The sequence below is a fragment of the Pseudopipra pipra genome, chromosome 3 (assembly GCF_036250125.1).
Source record: "Pseudopipra pipra isolate bDixPip1 chromosome 3, bDixPip1.hap1, whole genome shotgun sequence".
In the NCBI taxonomy this organism is placed as follows: Eukaryota; Metazoa; Chordata; class Aves; order Passeriformes; family Pipridae; genus Pseudopipra; species Pseudopipra pipra.
Window position 1 is genome coordinate 51,907,236 of NC_087551.1, and position 23,303 is coordinate 51,930,538.

Consider the following 23,303-nt stretch of genomic DNA (forward strand, 5'->3'; position numbering starts at 1 on the left):
GGAAATGGTAGAACATAACTGTCAGCAAAGACACATTTCAAGTATCTAAACATAGGTACTCAGTCCTGTTTGAGACACACCATGATCCAAAATACATCCATCCAGAAAGGTCAGTTATAAGAGGACCTGCTAAAATATTGTGCCCCTCTGAAAGAGCACCTGAAGGCAGTATCTCAAACAGCACAAGATACCTAACTTTAGACAACACAATCATGCCCATTATAGACCATGTATAGTCTTCACTGTTATTAATCTCTGTAATATGATGCACACACCACCCTAGCTGCCAGCTAGCATTAAAAAAACTGCTTTCATTTACCTTGGCAGCATCTTGGAGATTTGGCAGCTGCAGTTTGATAACTTGCTGTAATTGCTCTGTCCGACGCCCTAGTTCCAGCACTTGCTGAGACATTCCTTCAGTACAGTACACGCTTGCCAGATAATCAATCCTCTCGCTCATGGCCTCAAGATCACTGTGAATCTCTCCAGATTCATCAAGCATGGTCTAGGTGGAGATATGAGCAAAGTGAATGCCAGATTAGAGCTTTAATGGCACATATCTTTTCAGTATATTCCTGTTGTGCAAACTCCTCAATCTGTACCCATGTGTAGGAATATGATTAAGTTCGACTGATTTCCTGTAAGACTTAGGCAATATGCTTAAATCTGAATATATGTTGAAGTGCTTCAGCTTATGGAGACAGGAAAACAAAAGATTAAGTCATGAAGCTTCAGCAGCTGTACTTACCGACACACTAATTTTAGTGTTTTGCTATACACACTTCAGTATAAAAATATAATATCCACAATCTGTGGAGAAGATTTGTTCTGGAAGCCTGATGTACCTAACAGAAAGTAGAAGAAAGCACTTGCAGTGCTTTATATACTATAACGTGCAGTGTTATAGTAGGGCAGAAGCCTCAATGCTGCCTAAAAACATCACTGCCAAAGTATTCCGTAGAATGGCACTGGTTAAACTGTATCCTCATCAGATTTCAAAGCAGGGAAAAAGCCATAGCAAAATCAAAACAGGAATTCTATCTCCAGTTATCCTCAGGATAAATTGCCTGGAGGTACCTATTCAGAACACGAAGTGTGACATACTGCATTGCACCAACATAAGAGAATGCAGCTGACAATTAAATAACATACATATAAAAACCATGATTAATGCAGTCTTATTTTGGTATTAGTGAGACGTTAGTATCTTATGATGCTTTGACTTATTTCACATGGTCATGTAACACCAGGCAAGCTGGGACCCTATCAACATGGTCCACTGATCCCACACACACATTCCATGTGCAGACACACACCAAACAAATTGCACCATCACAGGGACATCAAGTCACTCTGATGTGAAATGTCCAGGAAGCAACTGGAAGAAACTCCTCTATTAGGTAGCAGTTTGAGAATATTTGGTATGAAACTCATTAGATGAGAAAAAAAGGCTATTCCAATTTAGGATAAAGAAGAAAGAAAAAAAAAACCCAAACTGAAACTCATGTTTGATTAACTAAAGTTTTATAGTATTAGCTGCAATAAGGTATTTGGTGTGATAGAATCACAGTGTATGGACAAACCTTTCAACCAAAACTTATTATGAAGCCAATGTACTTGAGTAAACATGGAGATCAACTTTGAATCACATAGTTTTATCCCACAATATATCTTAATTTCTGTGTTCAAAACAATTGTTCAAAACCAATCAATCATTTTTAAAGCTTGGGGGAACAGTCGAAGAAATCTAGCACTTTGAATTTTTTTTCCCTCAAGGAAAGGAGGCAAAAAAAGGTAGAGAAAGTAGAACCCTATTGCTTTGAAAATAACTTTGTATATACACTGCTTTTAAATTTCATATCTCATATAATTACCTGGTAGGCTTTACACTGGTCACGAAGCTGAGAGGAAGAATTCCATGTTATACTACCATGGACTAGAATATTTGCTTTCTCAATCCATTTTAATACGAACTCCTGCATCTCGTTGTATTCTTCCAAGTGTGAAGCAGCCTGGATATGAAAGAAAAATTCTCTTAAGCCTAAGATGTAATTTTGTACAGTTCTTAGCAAGTGATAAAACTAATTTTATTTCATTTACTGTTGGGATCATTTAAACAACTTTTCCATACTGTTGTATATAATTTAATTACTTATGTATTTATGGAGTTAAAATAGATCTGCTTCCAGTAATAAGCATATCTATTTTGGGGAAAAAAGGCACTATAAGAATGTAGGTCACACTGGGAGAGGCCATTGATGCTCAAATATATCCCTAGAGGGTACACTCCCTGTGCGTATTTCAGCCTCACATGTAAGTTCCAAAACACCTTCTTGTTCAGTTTGTGGCTCAGTGCAAGGCTGCTCTACTTCATTTCTTATTTTAATTTGTCTCCTTCTGTTACCATCCTCCAAATCACCTTTTTTTACAATCTGCTTTGTCCGTTCAGTCTTCCATATTTCCAAATGAAATGTTGCACTATTTCAGAATATAGGACAAAAGCTGTTTTGTGATTCATCCAATTTCTACTTAGCAAAGTACTCATAAGTTCCCATTTTCTTCTCAGCAGGAATAATTTCCTTGCTTTTCACGAATTTGTTTTTCATAAAGAATTTATCAAATCCTAGGTGAACAAACTGTATTTGCAAGCAGTTTGCCATACCTATCTTTTTTTTGGTGAGTGGATTTCTTCGTGCAGAACAAAAATATCCTAATGGTAAATCCCTTCACAAAGTACCTCTGACTGAACTCCTACTTTGATAGTAACTTTCTATCTCTTCTTAAAAACAATTTTTCAGAGGAAACTGAAAAGAATAGCTCTTTTTCAAGCTTTAGAGAAGTGTTGCATGCAGAAGGGAGAACTCTTAATTTATCAGGGTATTGATGGCAGAACCACAGAAAATCCATTTATTTGCTTTTAGCTAGACTTCTTCTGGGATAACAACAATTAAGAAAAAGAAAAAAGGAGAAAGAATTTCAGAGACTTCGAACCACAGAGGATATACTGTTATGAATGCCAAAATGTTGCGTAAATATTATGGATTATCAGAATCCTTGTATATAGGCTTTTCTATCGAACCTACAAATTATATTCACCCTCTGTGTATTGAGACTAGAGTAAAGAAATTTATTTCATTTTTCTTTTTAATGATGCAAATATTGGTAACAGTGATAAAACAGAGGCCCTGAAAAGCACAGTGAAATACTATTTCCTGGCATGGTACTGTTTGTGAGGTCTATCATCTTTTTTGGGCACCAGAGGAATCAACCAGCAGATTATTAATGCAAGAGGATGTTAAAGTTACATCACAGAATTATTCGACCCTCCTGATATGACCTGTCTGTACCTCTCTGGGATGTGATGCAAGCCCTGACTAATAACAGGCAGATGTCCCAAGGAATGCCCCTTCTTGCACAACTACAGGAAAATAAATGAGAAGTTTGCATGCTCCTTCTGCTTCTGAAAGAAAACAGCTGGAGGTAGGCGCGATCATACCTGACTAAGCTTGGCTGCTCTGTACTCAGCCTGCCGTATAGTCTGTTGGTGCAATGTAGTGAGTTTCCCTATCCTGTTAGCCAGCTGCTTAGCCAGTGGTGCATTCTGCTCTGCAAAGTCCTGGACGGATGCATCTAATTCCAACAGCTTTATATTGCAGCTGTCCAACTCTTCGCCGAGGATCTAGACAGAAAAACAATAAAATCAGTGATCCAGGAAGTGTTAGCTTTCTAGTTGATTATTTCTAGTCCAACTTGCAACTTTTATACCCTGTCCAAAGTCTCCATAGTTTGTTCCATTTTTAAGCAGGAAGGCAGAACAGCAGGATGTTTGGTCATCTCTTAAATATGTGCTGTTACTCTTTCTTCTCTGACTTCCTGGCTGAAACGGATAACCATTTTCCCTACCACAGCCAAAGACTGAGTCACTTCAGTGTGACATTAACTATTCTCAGGCATCTTTCTGTGTTAGTTTCTGAAATGAACAGTCAGCACACACTGCCATGACAAGGATTTTTATTGATTGGAAAAGGGGTCTGCTTCGTTAATGTCTTAAAATATAACTTTACAAACTCAGAAAAATGTAATTAGTCATTAATGCGTTATGCAAACTTTCATTTTCCTTTGAAACTTGCATTTTCATAGCTTGATCCTGATGTAGGAGCAAGTAAATCAAAAGTAAAGGTATACTGTAAGGAATGATCTTTTCAGTACAGACTGGGACAAGGAGCATTTTGGGGGACCCATAGGGTTTCCCAGATTGTAGTCATACTCATTATTTAAAAGGAACAATGAAATTTTGTCCATCTGACTTTTACGCTCAGCTACTTCAAAATTGTGTTTCTCACTGAAGTCCCTGTATGGGCTAGTTTGCAAAGAATATAATTTTAAACATCTCACTACTCAACCCTTTTTTCTGTCCATTCTTCTGTTGAACTACATTAAAAAAATGTGTTCTGCAAGTAACTTTTGTATGAAATGAGTGCCCCAATTCAGAAGAATTTATGGTGTAACCACATAAGGAAAGCCTTGTCTTACCTTTTGTTCAAGTTTAGCTTGTGCTATATCATTTGTCTTCTTTTTCAGTTTGGAAAGAATGGCATTTAGTTCATTTGCTATCCCCTGAATTTTCTGATCAAATTCTTGATTCAATGTTTTGATTTGCTGAGTTTCTCTTTCTTTAGTTTGAATCTGTCAAAAATAAGAATGAAATTCAGTAACCAGAAGTAACCTCCATCTTAAAGGAAATTACCTTTCATTTAACTTAGTTTAATTTAAAGGATGAAGGTAATAAAACTATTCTATGTTGCCACAGTTTGGCCACACATGAATACCAAATTATAAAGCCTAAGGAAGGGATATAGATCCATTATGCACTTATCTACTGTGCTGTACCTGATCCTGTACAGTTACAAGGGCCAGCCCAACTTCTGCTAAATGAAGAGAGAGTTCAGAAGGCAAAATGGTATAAAGCCCCAGGTACTTATTCTGTTGTTGTTCAGCCATTTTCTCAACAGCCTGGCGATGAGTAGTAACTTCACCAAGGAGAGACTAACAACAGAAAAAAACAGTACTGTCAAGAACAATGGGAGAAACACATCTGTGTAAACTTAGCAAATGCAGATATTACAAGCTAATTGTTTTCAAATTCTTAACTGGTTCAGGAAAACAATTTTATCTTGGGATTTGCTGGATTTCCAGTTATGACTGTCTGTTCAGTTCTCTGTTCCTGTGTGACCACATGTACATAGAAAACATCAAGTGAAATCAGTTTACTTTGCTGCTTCCCTCTCAAACCTAAATTCCTGAGATAGAAATGTCACATTCTGTCCATTCACATTCTATAGTTCCCCCACACTTTGAAGGAGAGGAGAAACTACTAATCAATATACTAGTACATAAAATTACATACATGCAAATAGTTTAATATCTCTTAAATATCTTAAAATAAAATATTACAGTCCATCACCTACTTCATACTTTATGAATTTGTCTATTGGGTTACTCAAAAACTCACGAATATTATCTAATTTGAATTTGTGGTGGTTTTGAAACGATTAACATTCACTAACAGATTACAATGAAGATAAATATTGCAATTTAGGAATTGACAAATTTAAGATACCTGCAACTCCTGAAGTTGAGTGTCCACTTCTACATCAGGGCTTAATAAATATTCTTTTGTTTCCTGGATCCAGGAGTTCACAACATTAATCTCTGCTTCAACCTCCTCACGTTCCTTCAGCTCCTGTTTTGCCATCTTCACACCTTTTTTAACTTTCTGTTGCATACTTCAGAAACAAAGAAACAATAATTATTTGTGAAGAATTAAACAATGTCTAAAAATATTGCTTTGTCAGAAAATGCTGAATAATAAAGATAATGATTGATGGCCTCACATCCAGTAAAATAAATTTAAATAAATAATTTATTTTTATGTTTGTTCTTTGGTATTATGTATTTGGACATCAAGTATGCAATTCTTTTGAAGAAATGCAAACGTTTACAATAAAGACCCCTACATTTGAGCTTATCACCACCGACTGCCCTTATTGTCAGTGGAGGAAACAGGCACAAATGAGAGCATGAACTCATGTAGGGCATGAATTCAGATAATTCACCATTCTTCTAAAAGAAATTTCTAAAACAGGTCAGAAAAACTTAATTTTAGACTTGTCTATTTCTCTACATTAATTAGAGAGCGATACTTAATCAATTCTGATGTTGATATCTATAATGTAAAATAATGTGAGATAAATTCCACTCCTATTGATGGAATTTGCATTGGCAGAATACTTAGGGAAAGGTACGGATCAAACATCTGAACACCATTTCTGATTCAGAGACGTATCTCCACACTTCCACTAAGACAGAATTTCTGCACTTTTCTCAAGAACTTGGATGTCCTCTAAAAAAGGATACTGCTGTGACTCCTGGACTACTTGCAACTGTTGATGTATGTGACATGGATCTTACTTTGATATTCCCACATTTATGTTTGCTTAACGTTTCATAGAAACCAATTCTAAGTGAATGGAATTATAAAAGTGCTTGCATCTACACCTGTCCTAGAGGGATCATTTATGCATGCACACGATGAATTTTGCACAGCCATGGTGGAGGATTTGCAGTTTTTTATTCTCTATCTCTCTTCCTTTTCCCACTGCAGAGATACAGTTAATGGCATCAGTGTAGTTACGAGGTAAATATGTGTCCTGAAACTTGGTATAAAACTTTCTGTTTTCTACACGAAAGGGAGACATTTTAGATTTTCATAAACACTTGCATATACACTTTGTAAAATGTTAAGACATACTTTGTTTGCAACTCCCCTAAATTTCCTTATAAATTTCATACAATGCCTACATTTGGTACCTAAGTGCTTCAAACAGGGGAAACAAAGCAATAAACTAATCAAAACTTAGGATACAAAGACATAAATAGTCACCATTAATGGTGAAAGGCAATGTAAATGTGTAAAGTCAGTTATAACTTTAATGCAGTTTATGCAGCTTTTACACAAGTTAGTAATATGCAAGGCAAGAAGTAGATATTCTAAAATATATACTCCAGCTGATGGAAATAAAATAATGGCAAAAATATATTTCAAAATTAATTAAAATAATTCAAAATTAAACTGATGCTTATTTTAAATATGGTAACTAATATTTATTTTAAGCATGATAATTTTTAATTATATAAAATGATACATAAACTCTTATTAATGAATTGTAAGATAACATTTTTCTAGTGAATCTTTTAAAATATTGCCTTACTTGTGGCATCGATCTTGCATTGCTTTGATTTCCTGCATTACTGGTAGTTCCTCCTGAGATGGAGGCCTTATTTCCACATCCTGAAGCATGCTGACAGCATGCTGTTTGAGCAGGCCCAAAGATGACAGCTGGTGGTCCACCTCCAGAAGGAAACTGCTATGGTAATCCAGGAGTTCCAGGAGCTCAGTCTTGGATGACTTTTCCACTGAGCTCTCTGGTAAGCGACCTTGTAGCTGATCTATTGCTGTGGTGGCTTTCTGAATCTATGGAAAGAGATACAGTCTTGTCAATAATGAAATTACAAAAGAAGCTAGTAAAACTGACACCAAAAGGTGTTCAACCCAGTGCTGTACATTTAGATTCTGTAAAACTGTTTGTGCAGTAGTCTCTACAGCAGATACAAATTTATGCTCTACTGTCCTAGGTCCAGCTAGCTAGACCTTACTCTTCACAGACTTGCTAAGGCACATTTTTTGTCCAGTTAAAATGAGTGTCTCCTTATATTTTTTAGCACTTATTATATTAATTGCCATAGGACCTGGATCTCTACCCCAGGGCACATACATTTAACAGAACGATTATCCCCATTCCTAGAGAACCTGCCATCTGGGCATAAATAATGGATGATGATGGATAAAAGGAGTCAGGCAGAATATAAGGGGAAAAAAAAGAGACGTGACTGATGAACAGTGACAGGCAACATCATCACTGCTTATGCTTAGAAACAACAACTTCATACTCTTCAGGAAAAAAAGAAGAAAGAGAGAAGAGAAAAAAGAGAGAAGAAAGAGAGGAGGAAGAGAAGAAGAGAGAAGAAGAAACTAAAAAAGAGGTTGACATAATCTAGAATAGAACATCTGGGGAAGGGAAACGTAAAGGAGAAGATTCTGAAGAACTACCAGAAACCAAAAAAATCTCTAAATTTATTATAGATGTATGCATACAGAAGAACAGTACAAACTTTGGAGGCAGTGATTCTACACCTAGATCTTGCATAGCTGCGTTTTTCTGACCTGAGGAGAACAAATCAGTATTATTCCTGATATCAGTTTTCTCTACCACAAGATGATTAATAAGGCAGTATAATGAGTGAAAACCTATGTACAAAGGAGGATTTACCAAGATTAGAATTTACCTTATCATTAAAGCCCTTCCACTCCTGCACTGCATCTTCCAAAATTTTTTCTTGTTCCTGGGCTGCATTTCGGAGCCGTGTCCAGCGTTGCCAAACTGTTGTCATGGATCTACTTATAGATGCTTTACTGGCATCATTGCTAACTTTTTCCAGCTGCGAAGCCTTTTCTTCTAGGGCTGTGATGTTCTCATGGAAAGAATTCACTACGGACACAAGAGTCTGAAAAAGCAAAAATAAGCACTGTTTTCCTTTACTACAACACAACTCATTACTATTCGACAGTCAGGTAGATGAACCACTTCCATCCGATGAAGACAAAAAAGAAGTACTCTATGCTGAGTGAGATGGCTAGGTCTCACTTTATTTTTAATATGCAATATATTAGATACAGCTACTTGTCCAAAATGCAAGCCTCCGGAAGCAGCAGAAATCTGCTGTAATCAGATATTCTCTTCCCTGACAGACCCTTGAGGAGATGAAAATGAGCATTCAGGGTCCTTAGCATAGCAAAGACTGACTTCTACTAGACTCCAAAAATGAAAGAAGCCATTCGGGTGTTTAAGTGTACATTTATGTCATGTTTATCTTCAATGACATTTTACATTTCCAAGGATATGAGAATATTCTCATGAAGCTGGCAGACATGATATTACCCTTAGGGGAGATTCTTGATTTCAGAGACACAGTTGGAAACCTGGCAGCATGTCTAAGTGCCTATATTAAGGCAACTGATTAGTATCCTAAATACAAGAAGAGAAAATAATTCTTTTAAGTTACATTTCTTGCTTTTAGACTAAACAAGAGTTAATATCAAACCCCAACTCTTCCTGTCCTAGTAAAACTGTTCAGTGTGATCCAAAGTAGATGGATCTTTCTATTGATCTGAGTAGGGTACATAATTTTGGGGCTAATATATACAAGGCTTTTAGGAACCTCCTGACTCTTTGCATTTCTCTACAGTCATAGGCACATGGACAGAGAAGTTGAACAGTGATTAAAAGTATCTGTCTTTGTCACCCCACAAATTAAATGTGTGTTTTCCACTACACTAAACACCCCTTGGTGTCCTATGACACAGATAAGTGCTACAGGAAAAGATGCAAAAATTGAAATTAGTGTTACCACAGATAGGGACTTATGTAACATATATTTATATTCATTTAAAAGAAAAGGATTTCATGCAATTATCAGTACCTTACCTTATGTGTTAGCAATTTCTCTTCTGCCTCATGAGAAGAAGCAGCTTTAGCTACTGAGAATTCAGATAATTTTTTCTCAGCCTCGTTCATCACTTCAATAACCTTCTGCCTTGCTGTCTGGTACTCCTGCCACTCAGAAGCACATCTGAAACAAATACAGTTCCAGAAAGAACAAATCAATGCAATATAAACCCATTTGAAAATAAGGAATATTGTTGCACCTAGTTTTCCATGTAACTGCTTAGTTTTGCTGTTACACAGTATTTTCCAAGAAAAAGAAAGATTATTGAGAAAGAGCATACATAGAACCATATGCTCCTGATTTTCAGCTATGCCTTCCAAAAACCATAGCTGGGCATTTAATAATCCTTGTATGACATTTTCTCAGTGACATTAAACCTAACCAAGCTTGCAGAATCCAGAACATTGAGGAATAATAAGTAAAATAGTTATTCTGATTGGAAAGGTACTTCCTTTTAGTTCAAAATCTCTGCTTCAATTTCATTTGTTTCTGCATAGGTCTTGTGTCAGGTGAAATACGGGACAGTCATTCCCTACTCTTCTTCTCAGTGCTGTTTCAAGTTTAATATAATTATATTATAGTTTCCTCAAGATCACACAACTAGTCAGTTAGGGGCAGAGGAGAAAACAGAATCCAAGAACTCTGAATCCCAATATCCACTTCTCTCATAAGTAGCAAAAATATTTACAAAACTCCAGTTAATGTTGTGATCTCTTTCTTCCATCACCAATAAGGTGATCTTAAAATGAAAGAAAAAAAAGGAAAGAATATACCTTTGTAACTGCTCTTGCTGGGTTTGGGCTTCTTGCTTTGTCCCTTTGGCCTTTTCCTCCAATGCAGCTACATTCTGTACCAGCTTTTCTCTTGCTGTGGCTTGTATAAAGGGCTCTATCTCAGACACAAGGCCCTGTAACTCTTTCAAATGATTATTGAACTGACTTTCTGTGCTGAAAAATTCAATGTGGTTCCTTAGGTTCTCCTCAGAATTCTCAACATCGAAACCATTTCTTGCTAAATGTAGAAATTCCTGAGCATCTTCAAGCCAGTCATTTGCTATCTGCATCACTTGGTAGTATCTTTGGCAGAGGCTATATACTTTATTCAAGGTAGCCTGAAATAAAAGGGAAAATTATACAGATGGTCACAAATATAAAATCACAGCAGCCTGTGTCATTAAAAAAAAAGAAACAACAGGATTATTAAAATAAATCTTTTCACAATGATTGCAAACATCAACCCATAGAGCCATCTTTTTCAGCTTCATGACTGAGAAACTAACTACACTTAGGATGCACTAACCTGTCTCACATGTATAGCTTCTTGAACTTCACCATCTAGTTCCATCAGCTCAGCAAGAGTGTTTTCCAGGTCAGCAGGTATCAGCTCCTTTGCTTTCATATATCTCTCTTTCTCTTTATTGCTCAGTGCATTCATTATTCTCAGGCTTGACTGCACTTCTTCCTGATGTATTTGAACCTTTCGGATTTCTTCCTGGATGCACTGCAGTTTGAAGTCCAAACTTAATGTTCCATTAAGTTCTGCTTTCACCCATCTCAACCAGTCGAGTGAGCGGCAGATTTCTGTCTTGAAGTCTATGCTTTGCACAAGTCTGTTCTCACACTCCATTACGGTGTCGACAATGGCAGCATGCAAAGACTTCAGTTTCTCTTGCCAAGCCTGCACTTGGTGATTTGTTGTCTCATATGCAGATGAGTCAAGTTGAGGAGAAAGGGCTTCCAGATGTTCAGTTATTCGCTTCAGAAGACTTCCTGAGTCTTGCAAGCTGCCCACCAGAGAATGGTATATTTTCAACTTTTCTTCTATTGGGAGCGTTTCTTCGTTTACCTTAAACCGCTCCCTTTTTACTGCCTCGAGCTGTGCCTCAAACTGCACACACATTTTCTCATGTTCCTGGCATGCTTCTATTGTGTCTTCCAACAGGTTGATTTTCTGTTCTATTTGTCTTTTCAACTTGTGATATAGTGTGGCAAGTTTTAACATTTCATCTGGTTGCCATGGCTGGCCAGTGCTCCGAAAGGCCTCCTTCTTCTGGTTCAGTTCATCCACTGCTGCACCAAGGCTTATCACTTCACCTAAGAGATCTCTGTAGGCCTGCTGGAGTGACACAGCTTCTTTAGCTAAAACAGCAGCTGGAGCTTTGTCCATGTTAACAAACTGATCTTCTAGCTCAGTCAGAGCTTTACTTGTCAACTCAATCAAAGAGGCATACTCTTTTCTGGCATAAATTGCTTCCTGAACTTTATATAATTTTTCTTTTGCCAGAGCAGTGACAATATTGAATTGCTGAGGGAGACTGTTAAGTTTTTCATTCAGATAGGAATGATCCACTTCATTAAGTGATGGTAGGACTTCTTGACCATCTCTTTGCAGTGCAAGTAGCAGGTTTTCATATTCTGGAGACTGTTCAAGAATCTGTTGATACTTTGCCAGCTGGCTGTATAGCTCAGTGTCAGAATTCATTACATTGACTTCTGGGAATGTGACAATATCAGCTTGTTTTAGCCAATGGCAAGCTTTATCTAAGTCTTCTTTGAAATATTTCCTGGAAACAATATTTTTCTCCAGTTCTAACAATCTCTGGTTACACTTTTGTAAAACAGTGTCATACACATTCTGTAGTTCTTGCAGTTTACCTAACACTTCACTCTTTTCTTGATTTGTTGCTTCTTTCATTAAATTCCTTCCTTGAGCCCACAACCCTGTGACCTCATTTTGATAGGCCTTCAGGTTAGCCTGGGTATTCTTACAAGTCCTGATCTGTTTATTCACATCTTCTGGCAACAGACAAATGTGTTCTGGAAACATTACCTTCTTCTCATGCTGGTGAATTTGGTTTGTAGCCTGAAAGACTGCCATGAGAAACTGGGTCTTTTCAGACAGTGCTTTATTCAGGTGTTTTCTCCTCTGGCCAACCAAATCGCTGAGACAAGCCACATGGTGCTGTGCACAAGAAACTGTTTTCTGCAGCTCTTGCCTTTCATTGAGCCCTAGATTGGTCATCACCCTGTCAGCATCTTTCACAAGCATCTTCAGAACGAGCTGTTTGGCTTCAAGCTCACTGCAAATGGTAAGATGATCCATGAGAAGACTCTGAGCCAAATCTGGTGGAGGGCTCTGTTTAAGAGCCTCTGAGATACTAGGTTGCTGCTCCTCTGCCCATTCCATTAGTTCATGAAATTTGGAATGCACCAAATTGAGCTCTTCTAAAGTTGAAACAGAAACTTGAATTTTCCTTTTGACAAGGTCCTCCAGCTGAGTCCAGCGTTGCTCAAAATGACTGAATTGCTCCTTTACTAATTCTTTGTCATCAAGATTCAGATGTTCTATCATCTTCTGTTTCTGATCTTTGAAATCTTCCAGAGCAAATCTCCTTTCTTGTAGCACCATTGCCAATTTCTGCAAAGCTTCAAGGTGCACATTTGTACTTTCAGCATCAGATCTATAATCAAAATGGACAGGACAGAAATGAATTATTAGATCCTATTTCAGGACAGACTTTTACAAGACTTCAGGATTAATTATAATCCCATGACATACTGAAATCAATATGATATAAAGACCTACAGTTTTCAGAATAACTTGAAGGTAATAGTCTTGAATATTAATTAAAAAGTTCAACAAATTTATTCCTTTCCCTTTCATCTGCAGTATGGTCATTAGTCTGACCATGGAAATTTATATGAATACTACAGAGCATACTGGTTATATTGCACATACGAACAACAAGAAGTACTGAGATTGAAGTGAATTTTGTTCCATGATAGTGATAGCAGCAGCACTAGACTCACAATTTTACACAGAGCTGGTGTGTTTATGCTATACAAAGGAGTTGCAAACATTTAGCAGTACTAACTAAGCTTTAATAGTTTCATAGATATAACACAATATCACAATGAAAAACTGATGAAACACAGTAAAGACAAATAAAAGCATTCAAATGAAATAGTCAGCATTCTTGAAACATCAGGAAATACTATACCCTGAGATAGGATCAATCACTACTTGCCATAAAGACAAACACTGAAGATTCGGCTTCTCAAACTCTCTTCATTTCAACTGAAGTGATTAATTGCCTTATAATTAATAAGAGAGGAGTGCTTTTAATTAAGCATAGAAAAAAAGATTTTTAGTGGCTCCAACTTAAAGACACTCTGTAAACAGTTCTTTCAACATATATGCATGTTTGCTTTGTGCATGCTACTCCTTTTTTACCTAGCTAGGTTGTCCCACTCTTTTGTGAGCTTTTCCAAGAAAACTTCAACTACGTTCATGCGATCATGGTAATCTCTTGTCCTCTGCAGATCCTCCTCCCTCTGCATGAGCAAACTGTGTGCCTGAAGGCAGAGGTCCAGCCACTGGTTGCTCAGTTCTCCTACTTCCTTGTGTTCAGGTGATTCTTGTCCTTGGGTTAGCTTATTCATCTTCTCAGTCATAGAGGTAAGAGCTGACTGCTTAGACTGTAACTTCTGACTGAATTCCTGAAATAGATATGAGTAAAAACCACTATAATGGCACATACTCAAAGTGGAATTTAAGTAAAAACTCTGAAATAAATAAATTGTGTAAGGACTAATTATCTGCACAGGCAAATGTAAATTGGAAGAAGTGTCTTCTCTCCTCTCCTAACCCTCCTCCCCATCTTGTCAGGTGAACACAAGTTGGTTATAGATGTGAAAGCAAATCAGAGGAACTTCCAAGTGCCAGTGATAAACAGAAATCACGACTGAGTCACATCTTGTTGTCCAGGCTGCTAGACTAGCACAGCTCCCACCATATACTAAAACATGCAAGATAGTCTGAGTCTCCCGAGAAAAATTCATATTACCAGTACCGTTTCTGTTTCTAGCTTATTTTTTTTCCGTTTCCTTTTTCATTATGGACTAAAAATAAGAAGCAGAGTCCATGAGTCAGTGAGCCTCCACATCGATACTTTGTATTGCTCCTACTTCTGTAATAGCAACCATTATCACTGTCACTGAGAAAAACGCAGTGATTACCGAGGTATGATTGTTATTTTAGTTAATAACTAATAACTAAAGGAGTTCATCTGCATACACATTTCTCACCAAATAAGAAGTCAGAGAGATCCCAAAAAGCAGAATATACAATATACTGACACATAAAGCTAATCAAATATTTTTTTAGCCCTTACATGCTGTCTAAGGCAAATACAATCTTTTCCCAAATTCTAGTAACTGTAACTAAACAAGAATTCCCAGCTCCAGCACTTTGTTGGGAAGATATGTTTTCACCAAAGGCTGGCAGGATTTCTGAAGTAGAGATGTTACTGCCCAGCTCAGCCTCATTCCTCTTCATGACTGCTTCAAATGGAACTAGGCATCTTCCTTTACCAGGGCAAATTATAGGGAAAAATACACATTGTGCCACATCTGACAGTACAGCAGGTGTCACCCTTTCATTATAATTCAAAGTTCCTGACTGAAATAGTGAAGAAATGCAGACTCTTTCTTCTCCCTGGGCTCTAATGATAGCTAGTATAACAGCTTTTAGTCCAGATTGCACTGAGGCATCTTCAAAGGCTATGACTTTATTCAAACATGTGAGTACAACAGACATGAAGAGGAAGTGCCATTTACCTTTCACCTAATTCCTGGCTTATCAGAAAAAGAATACAAGCAAAGTCTAGACCAAAAATGCAAAACCCAAGTATTCAATCATTTAATAAAGAAATTATCTGCTTTCTTTTTGTTACTTTACTGATGTTTGTGATGGTCATAAAAACTCTCTCTTCAGGAATGAATGAGTGAAGATTTGAAGGCATTTGTCTCATTATTTAAACTGGGTTTCTGTCATACCTAGTCTCAGAGATCAGCAACATCAAAAAGCTTCCTGGACTAATTCTGAAATACTCCTAACTATTTAGAAGTACAGAAATCAAAGAATTTAGCAAGCCCGATTTGCAGATTTTATTTTCAGATCCACTGTGATCAGCATTTAGTACTCTAAAAGTAAAGGCAAATCAGAACAGTAGCCTGAAAAATGTCTATTGCTAAAAAAATCAAAGCCAGAAAAACACTAGAGAACAGTTTTCTGCTCGCTGAATCATCGTGTAACATCAATAACGAAACACTCTTTTCTGCTCTTGCTTAGAACATATTAGCAATTGTATGCAATATGCGCATATAATATCATAAAATAATATCAGCTAAAGGATGAACTTCTTCCTTACCTTCTGTTCTTAACCCAGTCTCCTTACCTTAACCTTGAGTACCATATTCTGGGCAATGTTTAGCTCCAATTCTGCCCGTCTCCTTTTTAAATTCTGTAGTTGTTGATCCACATCCTGGAAATATATCCAGAGCTCAGCTTTCAATTGTTTTATCTCTTCCCAACCTTGAGACAAATACTGTGAATGTCTTATCTGTTGTTCGATCTAGAAGAAAAAAAATGAAGAAGAGTAGGAATACTTTAAAGTGTCTATTTTTGGAGAATGGAGGGGGAATATAATTTTTCCTCTGAGCACAATACTGTACTTAAAGCAATTTCTACACTAGATTCTGAAGGGGTAAATATTATCCATAAAAAGAGTCTTAACCTTCAAAAGTCACAAAATTGTACCTATCAAAGGAAAGCTGTGGGATAACAAAAATAATGAAATTAATTATCATTACCCTTGAGAGCAGCAAGTACATTTATGATTCTGCATATTTCAGTGTTCTCAGTCCTCTGTTAAAGCTTTAAATTAACTGTATAATTTAGTCTACTGTATGCCAAGAATACTGCCAGGCTGTACCCTACATGCATTCACATTTGCAAAATAAAACCTTAAACTAAACACTTCCATTTAATTTGCTTAGCCCAGTTATTTTGCTTATACGTCTTTTCTAAAATGCCAAGAAGAATGCTTACTGGATCTGAGCCCATCAATCCTCTTACACCAATAGTGACACAGCTTCTTTCACTCCAAATATAGCAGTTGGGTGCCTTTAAGGTTTAGACACTCAACCAGCTTAATATATCTCAGCACTTTACCATCTGTGATTTCTTAAAATGTTTCACTGCTTTACATATCAATAATATATATCAGAATAAGAGGAATCGTATTCTGATGTTTGGGATGCTTATCAGCTATTCAATACTTAGACTGCCATGCTTTTATGGATTACCTGGATTTGTACAATTTGCTTCTCTGGTATGGAATACTGTTACTGCATGTATTAGATTTTTACTCTTGGCAGAAGTAGTTTCAAAATTTCAACTGTGTGTCTGTGTAAGTGAAACTAAATTTTTCATGTTTCCAACAAAAGGAATGCTCATAATGTTTCTTTTCCAGTAATTTATAGCTCTATTTTAAAACCAAGTACTAAGTAACTTTAAAACTTAAAACTGAGGTACACTTCTATAAATTAATATGCTGAAGTAGATGCACTTGATTTATGAATTGAACCATAAAATTTTTTTATGATTATTATAATTAATATCTTCCTAATATATTCATATACCCTATTATGAACATCAGTCTAAGCTTTAATAAAATACGGAAAAGAACATACTGAATTGTGTTTTATGAAAACAGATAATTTGGATCAGGTTTTTTTCCACAGAATGTTATTTCTGTGGCTTTAGACCAACATCTTGTAACATTGCCTAAATATCTTTAGCAGCCTTTGTTGTGTGTCTTTGTATTAGCACCAGGATGGCAACATGTGTATTTAATAATTTTTTTAAAAAAAGGCATAAAGAGAAAACTATTTCTAAAGAAATACTTAAGAAGAAAGTAAGATGATATTTCTGCAAACTGTTACCCAATATGACCTTTTTAAAAGGGAACAGATCAGGGCTGTTAAAGCTCTAAACATGATTAAAAGCGAGTTGCTGTGGTTATCTTGTACCGTTTGTTTTGTTTGTTGAATATCTGCTGCTGTACTCTTCACTGTGGCATCTGACAGATCACACATGGAGCACAGAAGATCCAAATATGTGTTGGCCTGCTCCTGCAGAGCCCGGAAATGTTTAACCTGGGGGAAGACAATCCTCAAATAAACTCTGAGACTGTGGAAATAATACCTTATTTTATTACAGTCATGCATTTCAGTATTTTTGCTTTAGCTTATTATTTCCATAAAGTTAAAGGTATACACTATTGTATTAGGTAAGGCTGCTATGTTATAATTATGGAAAGGAGTAACCCTTAAAGGTTTGATTATCATCTAATTACCAAAGCACTCAGAGACATATGTATTAGCTAACTTATTTCTTTATAAATAAAGCTTTGGATAGAAACACACAAGGTGACCGACTTTCCCAATGTGAATGGGAAGCAGGGCTTTATGGGATTATCAATGTGGCCTATTCCTATAACCATAAAATTCTCCAGTGTCTGACAGATCATGAAGAATTTAGCTCAGCTTCACAATACACTTTCCCACACCTTCTGAAAACCTTCCAACATTCCCAGTATCTGTGATTGGCAAGATGAGACAACATGACACTGTTAACAGTTCTTGCTCTCAACATTGCATATAGGAGCTGACTTTTCCCTATGAAGACTTCCCTCATCCTAAAAGAAAATTATTATCTGAATGTTAACAAGCAGGGCAATAACATAAGAGTCCCAGGGAGGAGAGGTGACAGATCACCTAATGCAGAGGGCCTGCTGTGGGTCCTTGCGGGCAAAAAGTTGAACAAAACAGTAGTGTGCCCTTGTGGCAACCCCAAATGACTGTATTAGCAAGAATGCAGAGCACAAGCTTCGGGAAGTGATTATTCTCCTGTACTTACACTTGTCCAGCTGTCCCTAATTTATTTGGCCCAGTTTCCCTCTTCCCTCATAAAAAAGATACTAGCAAACAGACACAAGTCCAGCAAAGAGCTGTAGGGATATGAGGCTGCAGTATGTGGCATTTTGGAAGGTCTGAAGGAATTCTTCCTAAATGAGGGAAACTATTTTTCCCACTAAGAACAGTCATGCACAGGAATAGGTGCTTAATCCTCAGGGAAGAGCAGGGCCATCAGTGCACCAAAGGGCTCTGCAGCCTCTATCCCCCTTCTCTGCAACCTCTATCTCCCTCTCCTTGTGGTTTGGGTCTTCTGCTTAGGGCCAGTTATGACTCTGTCCCGCTGGGACCTGATCACTGGAGAAGCATACAGCAGCCATGCAGGTAAGCTGAGCTCAGTCTCCCACACACCTGTGGAACTCACCTGAGCTACACTATAGGTGCATACGGCGGATTGGGGATATTGGGGGAGACCTCCAGGCCTTAGGTTGCTTGCCCCATTACCTGCGAGGTGTATGCCCTTCCCCCCACCCCTGCACGTGGCCCGGTGACCCCGCAAGGAGCACACACAGACCACCTGGGAGGGACGGACGAAAGAGAAAGTTTATTGTGGGGTTTGGGTTTATAAGGCTTTTAGGAGGGTCAAAGGGGACCAATCACAAGTTCAGGGTCACACAAAAGAAACCATCAGGTAAGGGGTCAACAGCCAATAGGAAGGGGTTAACAGGGGACCAATGGGACACCTCAGGACACCTTGGGTGGGAGACAATAGCTTCACAGGGGGGTGTTGGGAAGAGGGAGACAGTGACACTGCAGAAAATACACAAACATGTTGAGACATGTTTAAACTACAGTAAAAGCTTCTGTTTCCATAGGGTTAGAGCTGTTTTCCTCACCAGTCCATCTCTGACAGGACTTTTTCCACACAGCATATGGCAAGTTCATTGCCACAGGTGCATCTGTGCCTGGCTGATCCTCCTGGCCTTGCCTTCCGGCCCTGACTCGCTACCTTCCCCTGGGATTGGCCTCACCCCTACAGACCCCCCAGCCTGATGGTCACCAGCTGGTGGATGACATCAGAGGGACTCTGCTCACCTAATCTTTGAGCTGCAGTTCTGCACTTCAGTGGGAAGGTGCTGCCCTGCTGGTCCCACTGTCATCCCCTGCTTCCCCTACCCTTGTGGATCTCCATCTCTAGTATTTCAAGGTCTTTATTAAGTCAGATGTTGGATGAGACAGCTCTGAATTCCAGCACTTTTAGCACCATACCAGTTTAATTTAAAAACAAGGTACAAATACAGTGTAAAACCCATTGTTACTAAAAATAATTAAGAAGCAAAAAAACCAGTCTTAATGTTTAATATCGGCTAGAGTCAATTCTATGCTCTTAGGCTGAAAAATGTTTTAATAGCCTGATAACTGACTCTGTGTCGATGGTACTGTGAAACCAGGTCTCATATAGTAACATGGTAGACAGATGGGCAAATGGATAAGCAAAAAGACACAACCTCTCTGCTAAACACATCTGTGCAGTATCTGAGCAGGTTTATCTATTAGACAACATTTTTCAGGTATGTATTTCTAAGCATTAAGCTGAGCTACCAAAAGCCCTGTTTAATTTTTTTACCTACAGTTATTTTTCACCCAGCTATTCATTTTGGAGCTGGGAATGAAAAGTGAGGCTATTCAGCCTTCTGAGAAGGCTAGAGAATATCTAATTTCTAGTAATTTAAAGCTCATATCTAAACTCACCTTATTAAGGATAATTTTTCAGCTTTTTCAAGTGCTGAACTTTTACCTGTTTAACTGCATCTGCCAGGCTGAAAGGTGTCCAGGTAGTTGGCTTTAGCTCTGACTGCACTGTAGATAGCCAAGTCTGGCACTGTTGTAGAGTATCCTGATGATTAACATGCTTCTGGAGTTCATGTTCCAAAGTCTGGTACACCTAAATCAAACATTTTGTAAGTTTATAACATCTTCAAATACCACCATTGTCTCTCTTCTCCCACCTTGAAAACCACAGATTAAACAGAATTATGAAGACTGGGGTTATTTTAGCCCTTGTACAAAGTACCAAAGGCTGAAGGCTCCTTAAGCTCTCGCGCTTCTTGCTAATATGTGAAGAAGATTGACAATATCTAATGCACAGCTTCTGGAAAGAAAAAAATAAAGATGCAAATGAAGAGCATGGTCTCTTATTTCATTCCTGTTCAACATTTTGCCATTGATTTTGTATGAGATTGTTTGTTTGGTTGGTTGGTCTTGGGGTTCTGTTTGTTTTAGTTTTTGCTTGTTTGCTTGGTTTGGTTTTGGGCTTTTGTGTTTGTTTGTTTTTTGACTGCTGGCTTGATCTCCTAATTGGCTTAACAGAATGACCCAGCTAGCCCTTCTTAACTGTATATTCTGGTTTTAATAAGAGAGACAGTATTTCCTTGCACATACTTGAGACCTGTTATGTATGTATGCAAACTACTGACACTAAGAGTGTAATTTTCTCCCTAGTTTTTAAAGTAGGAATAGTTCTAATTTCTTTGCTGCAGCTGCTCAGAAGCTAGTGTGACATGAAGGTAGTTAGGGTGTGGGGAGATCAAGGTAAGAACTGATAGGCAACTAGTTTTGCTGGCTGCAAGGCAACATTTGGATCACAAGAAATTAACTGTAGCACAGTAATGATAAAGCACTACATTAGTACCTTGCTGGCTCAGTTTAAAAGAAAACAGTAGAAAGAGTTTTTCACTATTTAAAGAAAGAAGTACTCAGAAATAATAAGGCATTTTATTCTTAAATGGCACAAAAATTTATTTTGAAACAGGACTTACTCTTTGGGCTGTGCTACATATGGCAGAATAGCTGTCCCTTGTCCCCTGAAGATGGCTTTGTATGTTTTGCTTAAACTTTGCTTGGAGATGTTCTGCGCATTGACTGATCAAGTAATCACCTTTACTCTTAAGGTTGTTCAAACAATCTTCAAATCCTGCAATTTCTTCCATGATAGCCTAAAAAAACAGATAAAATAATTTTGAAGAAATATGTTGTGGTGCAGAATTTTTTTTTCCCCTCCTCTAAATACTCTTCAGATATGGAAAAAAAGTTTGCAAATAACATGTATTGTCATAGTCAAGCTATTAGAGTGTATGCTCATTGTAAAGTCATTGTCAAAAATCTTTACACAGATTTTTGTGTAAAGAATCCCACAGAAACATCAGTAGCACTGTCCTAATGTGTAAACACTATATGGTCAGGCCCCTAGACTACCAATAATCTTCCTCTGTTGCATGCCCTCCAGGGCTCCTCCACCTTCTCTTGTGACTAGTAATGAGAATGAAACCTCATGCTCAATCATATCTTATTCCATGAGCTCTTTCACTGTGGACAGTTCTTTCCACTGACTTTGGTGCAGACAAATTTTTATCTAAGGAGGTTACTTGAAGAATAGCACACTAATCACAAAGCATTAAAACATTTCAATATTTTCCCTTGGAATCTCAGTTTCAGGTAGTGGTGCGGAGGGTTGGATTTTGCTTTCTTTTATCTTCCAGAAAGCAATGGCTATCGATGTATTGAATGATAATCACTAATAGCAACCATAACAATACCTTGAATAAAAGCGATGGAGGAAATGCTACAACCTAACAGATGAAAAAATAAATTAAAAATTGAAGTTTTTTTTAACCTCAGAAGTTCCAGACCAAAAAATACCTTAGAAGTAAAATGACCCCAATCTGATTTTTTGGGGGTTATTTCCCAGGAAGTCTCAGCAACAAACTGACACAGAATTCAGATCAGAGTACATCAAAGTTCTTGTGTAGATACAGTCTCATCCATAAAATGATCCTAACAACAAGCTAGATTTGTTAAACTGCGGTAATGACACTGACGCTTATTTACACAGCAGTAAGTTGAAGAAAACAAGTGAATGACAAATAATCAGAGCTCTGGAGTGGAGGCAGAGAAGCAAAGATGCAAAATTCTATTTTACTGGAAGAAGGAAGATTACCAATAGCAAACCCACCTTGTGGTTAGCTAGTTGCTGAGTGATTATTTCAAGATTGTTGCTTTCCACAAGGTCAGGGCTGACCAATCTGCTGGACATATGTAACAACCATTTCTCCCCTTCTTGCAAATCACTATTGTAATCCTCATGTTCTTTTACTCTCACTTCTAAGGTTTCAACACATGCCTGCAGGTCCACAATAATCAAAATTAAATTAAATATTCAGGAAATTACAAGAAATTAAAAAACCCCAAACCAATCAAAACCCACCAAGAGCTTGAAAGCATAATAAGAGTTGTCATCTAAATTTATATTCCTGTGAGGGACTCTCATATGATTGACTGTAAAGGAAAACATCAAAGGGATTATTTCTGTGAATAAACTCTGTGGTACCAAGTAGTATTTTCAATCCAGATGAAATACTATCCTTTGAAGACTGAGGATCTCCTTACTTTGAGAAAATGAACACTCTCACCCTGACATTAAGTTTACTTACAGTTATCACAAGCTCTTTGAGAGATTGCACTTGACCTACCAAATGTTTTGGTTGAGTCCCTACTACTTACAGCCTTTGTACATGCATATTGCCTGTGACTGTGGTAGGCAAATTAAGAATGTACACATTGAGTTAAAATGTATTTATTCTCTTTAAGAAAGAGTTTTCATAACCTTCTCTAAATTTAAGCCATCAACATTATATCTGATGCAACAGATATCAATTTTGTGGTGGAGATCAGAAGCATGTCTTTAAACTAAAAGTCAACTCTGAAAAAAATAAAATCATCTCCTATTGGTAGGTGGATTGGTAAGTTAAAGGTGCCTGGGTCAAACATATGTACTAACATGGTTTGTAGAGCTTATCCTTGTTAGGAGTATAACCTATTAAAAGCTTTAGGAATAATCATACTTTAGGACGTCCTCGG

General features: G+C 37.5%; 1 protein-coding gene across 21 annotated transcripts in view; it reads right to left on the bottom strand.

Annotated features, from left to right (window-relative positions):
* The window catches only part of SYNE1 (spectrin repeat containing nuclear envelope protein 1), a 306,116-nt gene that overhangs the window by 112,022 nt on the left and 170,791 nt on the right, over nucleotides 1-23,303 (bottom strand). For all 21 annotated transcript variants that reach the window (XM_064649158.1, XM_064649165.1, XM_064649163.1 and 18 more), the window contains 17 exons: nucleotides 22,399-22,566; nucleotides 21,206-21,382; nucleotides 20,185-20,331; nucleotides 17,502-17,627; nucleotides 15,866-16,042; nucleotides 13,861-14,126; nucleotides 10,927-13,087; nucleotides 10,401-10,738; nucleotides 9,606-9,750; nucleotides 8,407-8,625; nucleotides 7,272-7,534; nucleotides 5,621-5,786; nucleotides 4,891-5,046; nucleotides 4,534-4,686; nucleotides 3,497-3,679; nucleotides 1,875-2,012; nucleotides 320-505 (listed from right to left, as the gene is read on the bottom strand). In XM_064649158.1, coding sequence (XP_064505228.1) covers nucleotides 320-505; nucleotides 1,875-2,012; nucleotides 3,497-3,679; nucleotides 4,534-4,686; nucleotides 4,891-5,046; nucleotides 5,621-5,786; nucleotides 7,272-7,534; nucleotides 8,407-8,625; nucleotides 9,606-9,750; nucleotides 10,401-10,738; nucleotides 10,927-13,087; nucleotides 13,861-14,126; nucleotides 15,866-16,042; nucleotides 17,502-17,627; nucleotides 20,185-20,331; nucleotides 21,206-21,382; nucleotides 22,399-22,566 — 5,169 coding nt within the window. The remainder of the gene's footprint in view (nucleotides 1-319; nucleotides 506-1,874; nucleotides 2,013-3,496; nucleotides 3,680-4,533; nucleotides 4,687-4,890; nucleotides 5,047-5,620; nucleotides 5,787-7,271; nucleotides 7,535-8,406; nucleotides 8,626-9,605; nucleotides 9,751-10,400; nucleotides 10,739-10,926; nucleotides 13,088-13,860; nucleotides 14,127-15,865; nucleotides 16,043-17,501; nucleotides 17,628-20,184; nucleotides 20,332-21,205; nucleotides 21,383-22,398; nucleotides 22,567-23,303) is intronic.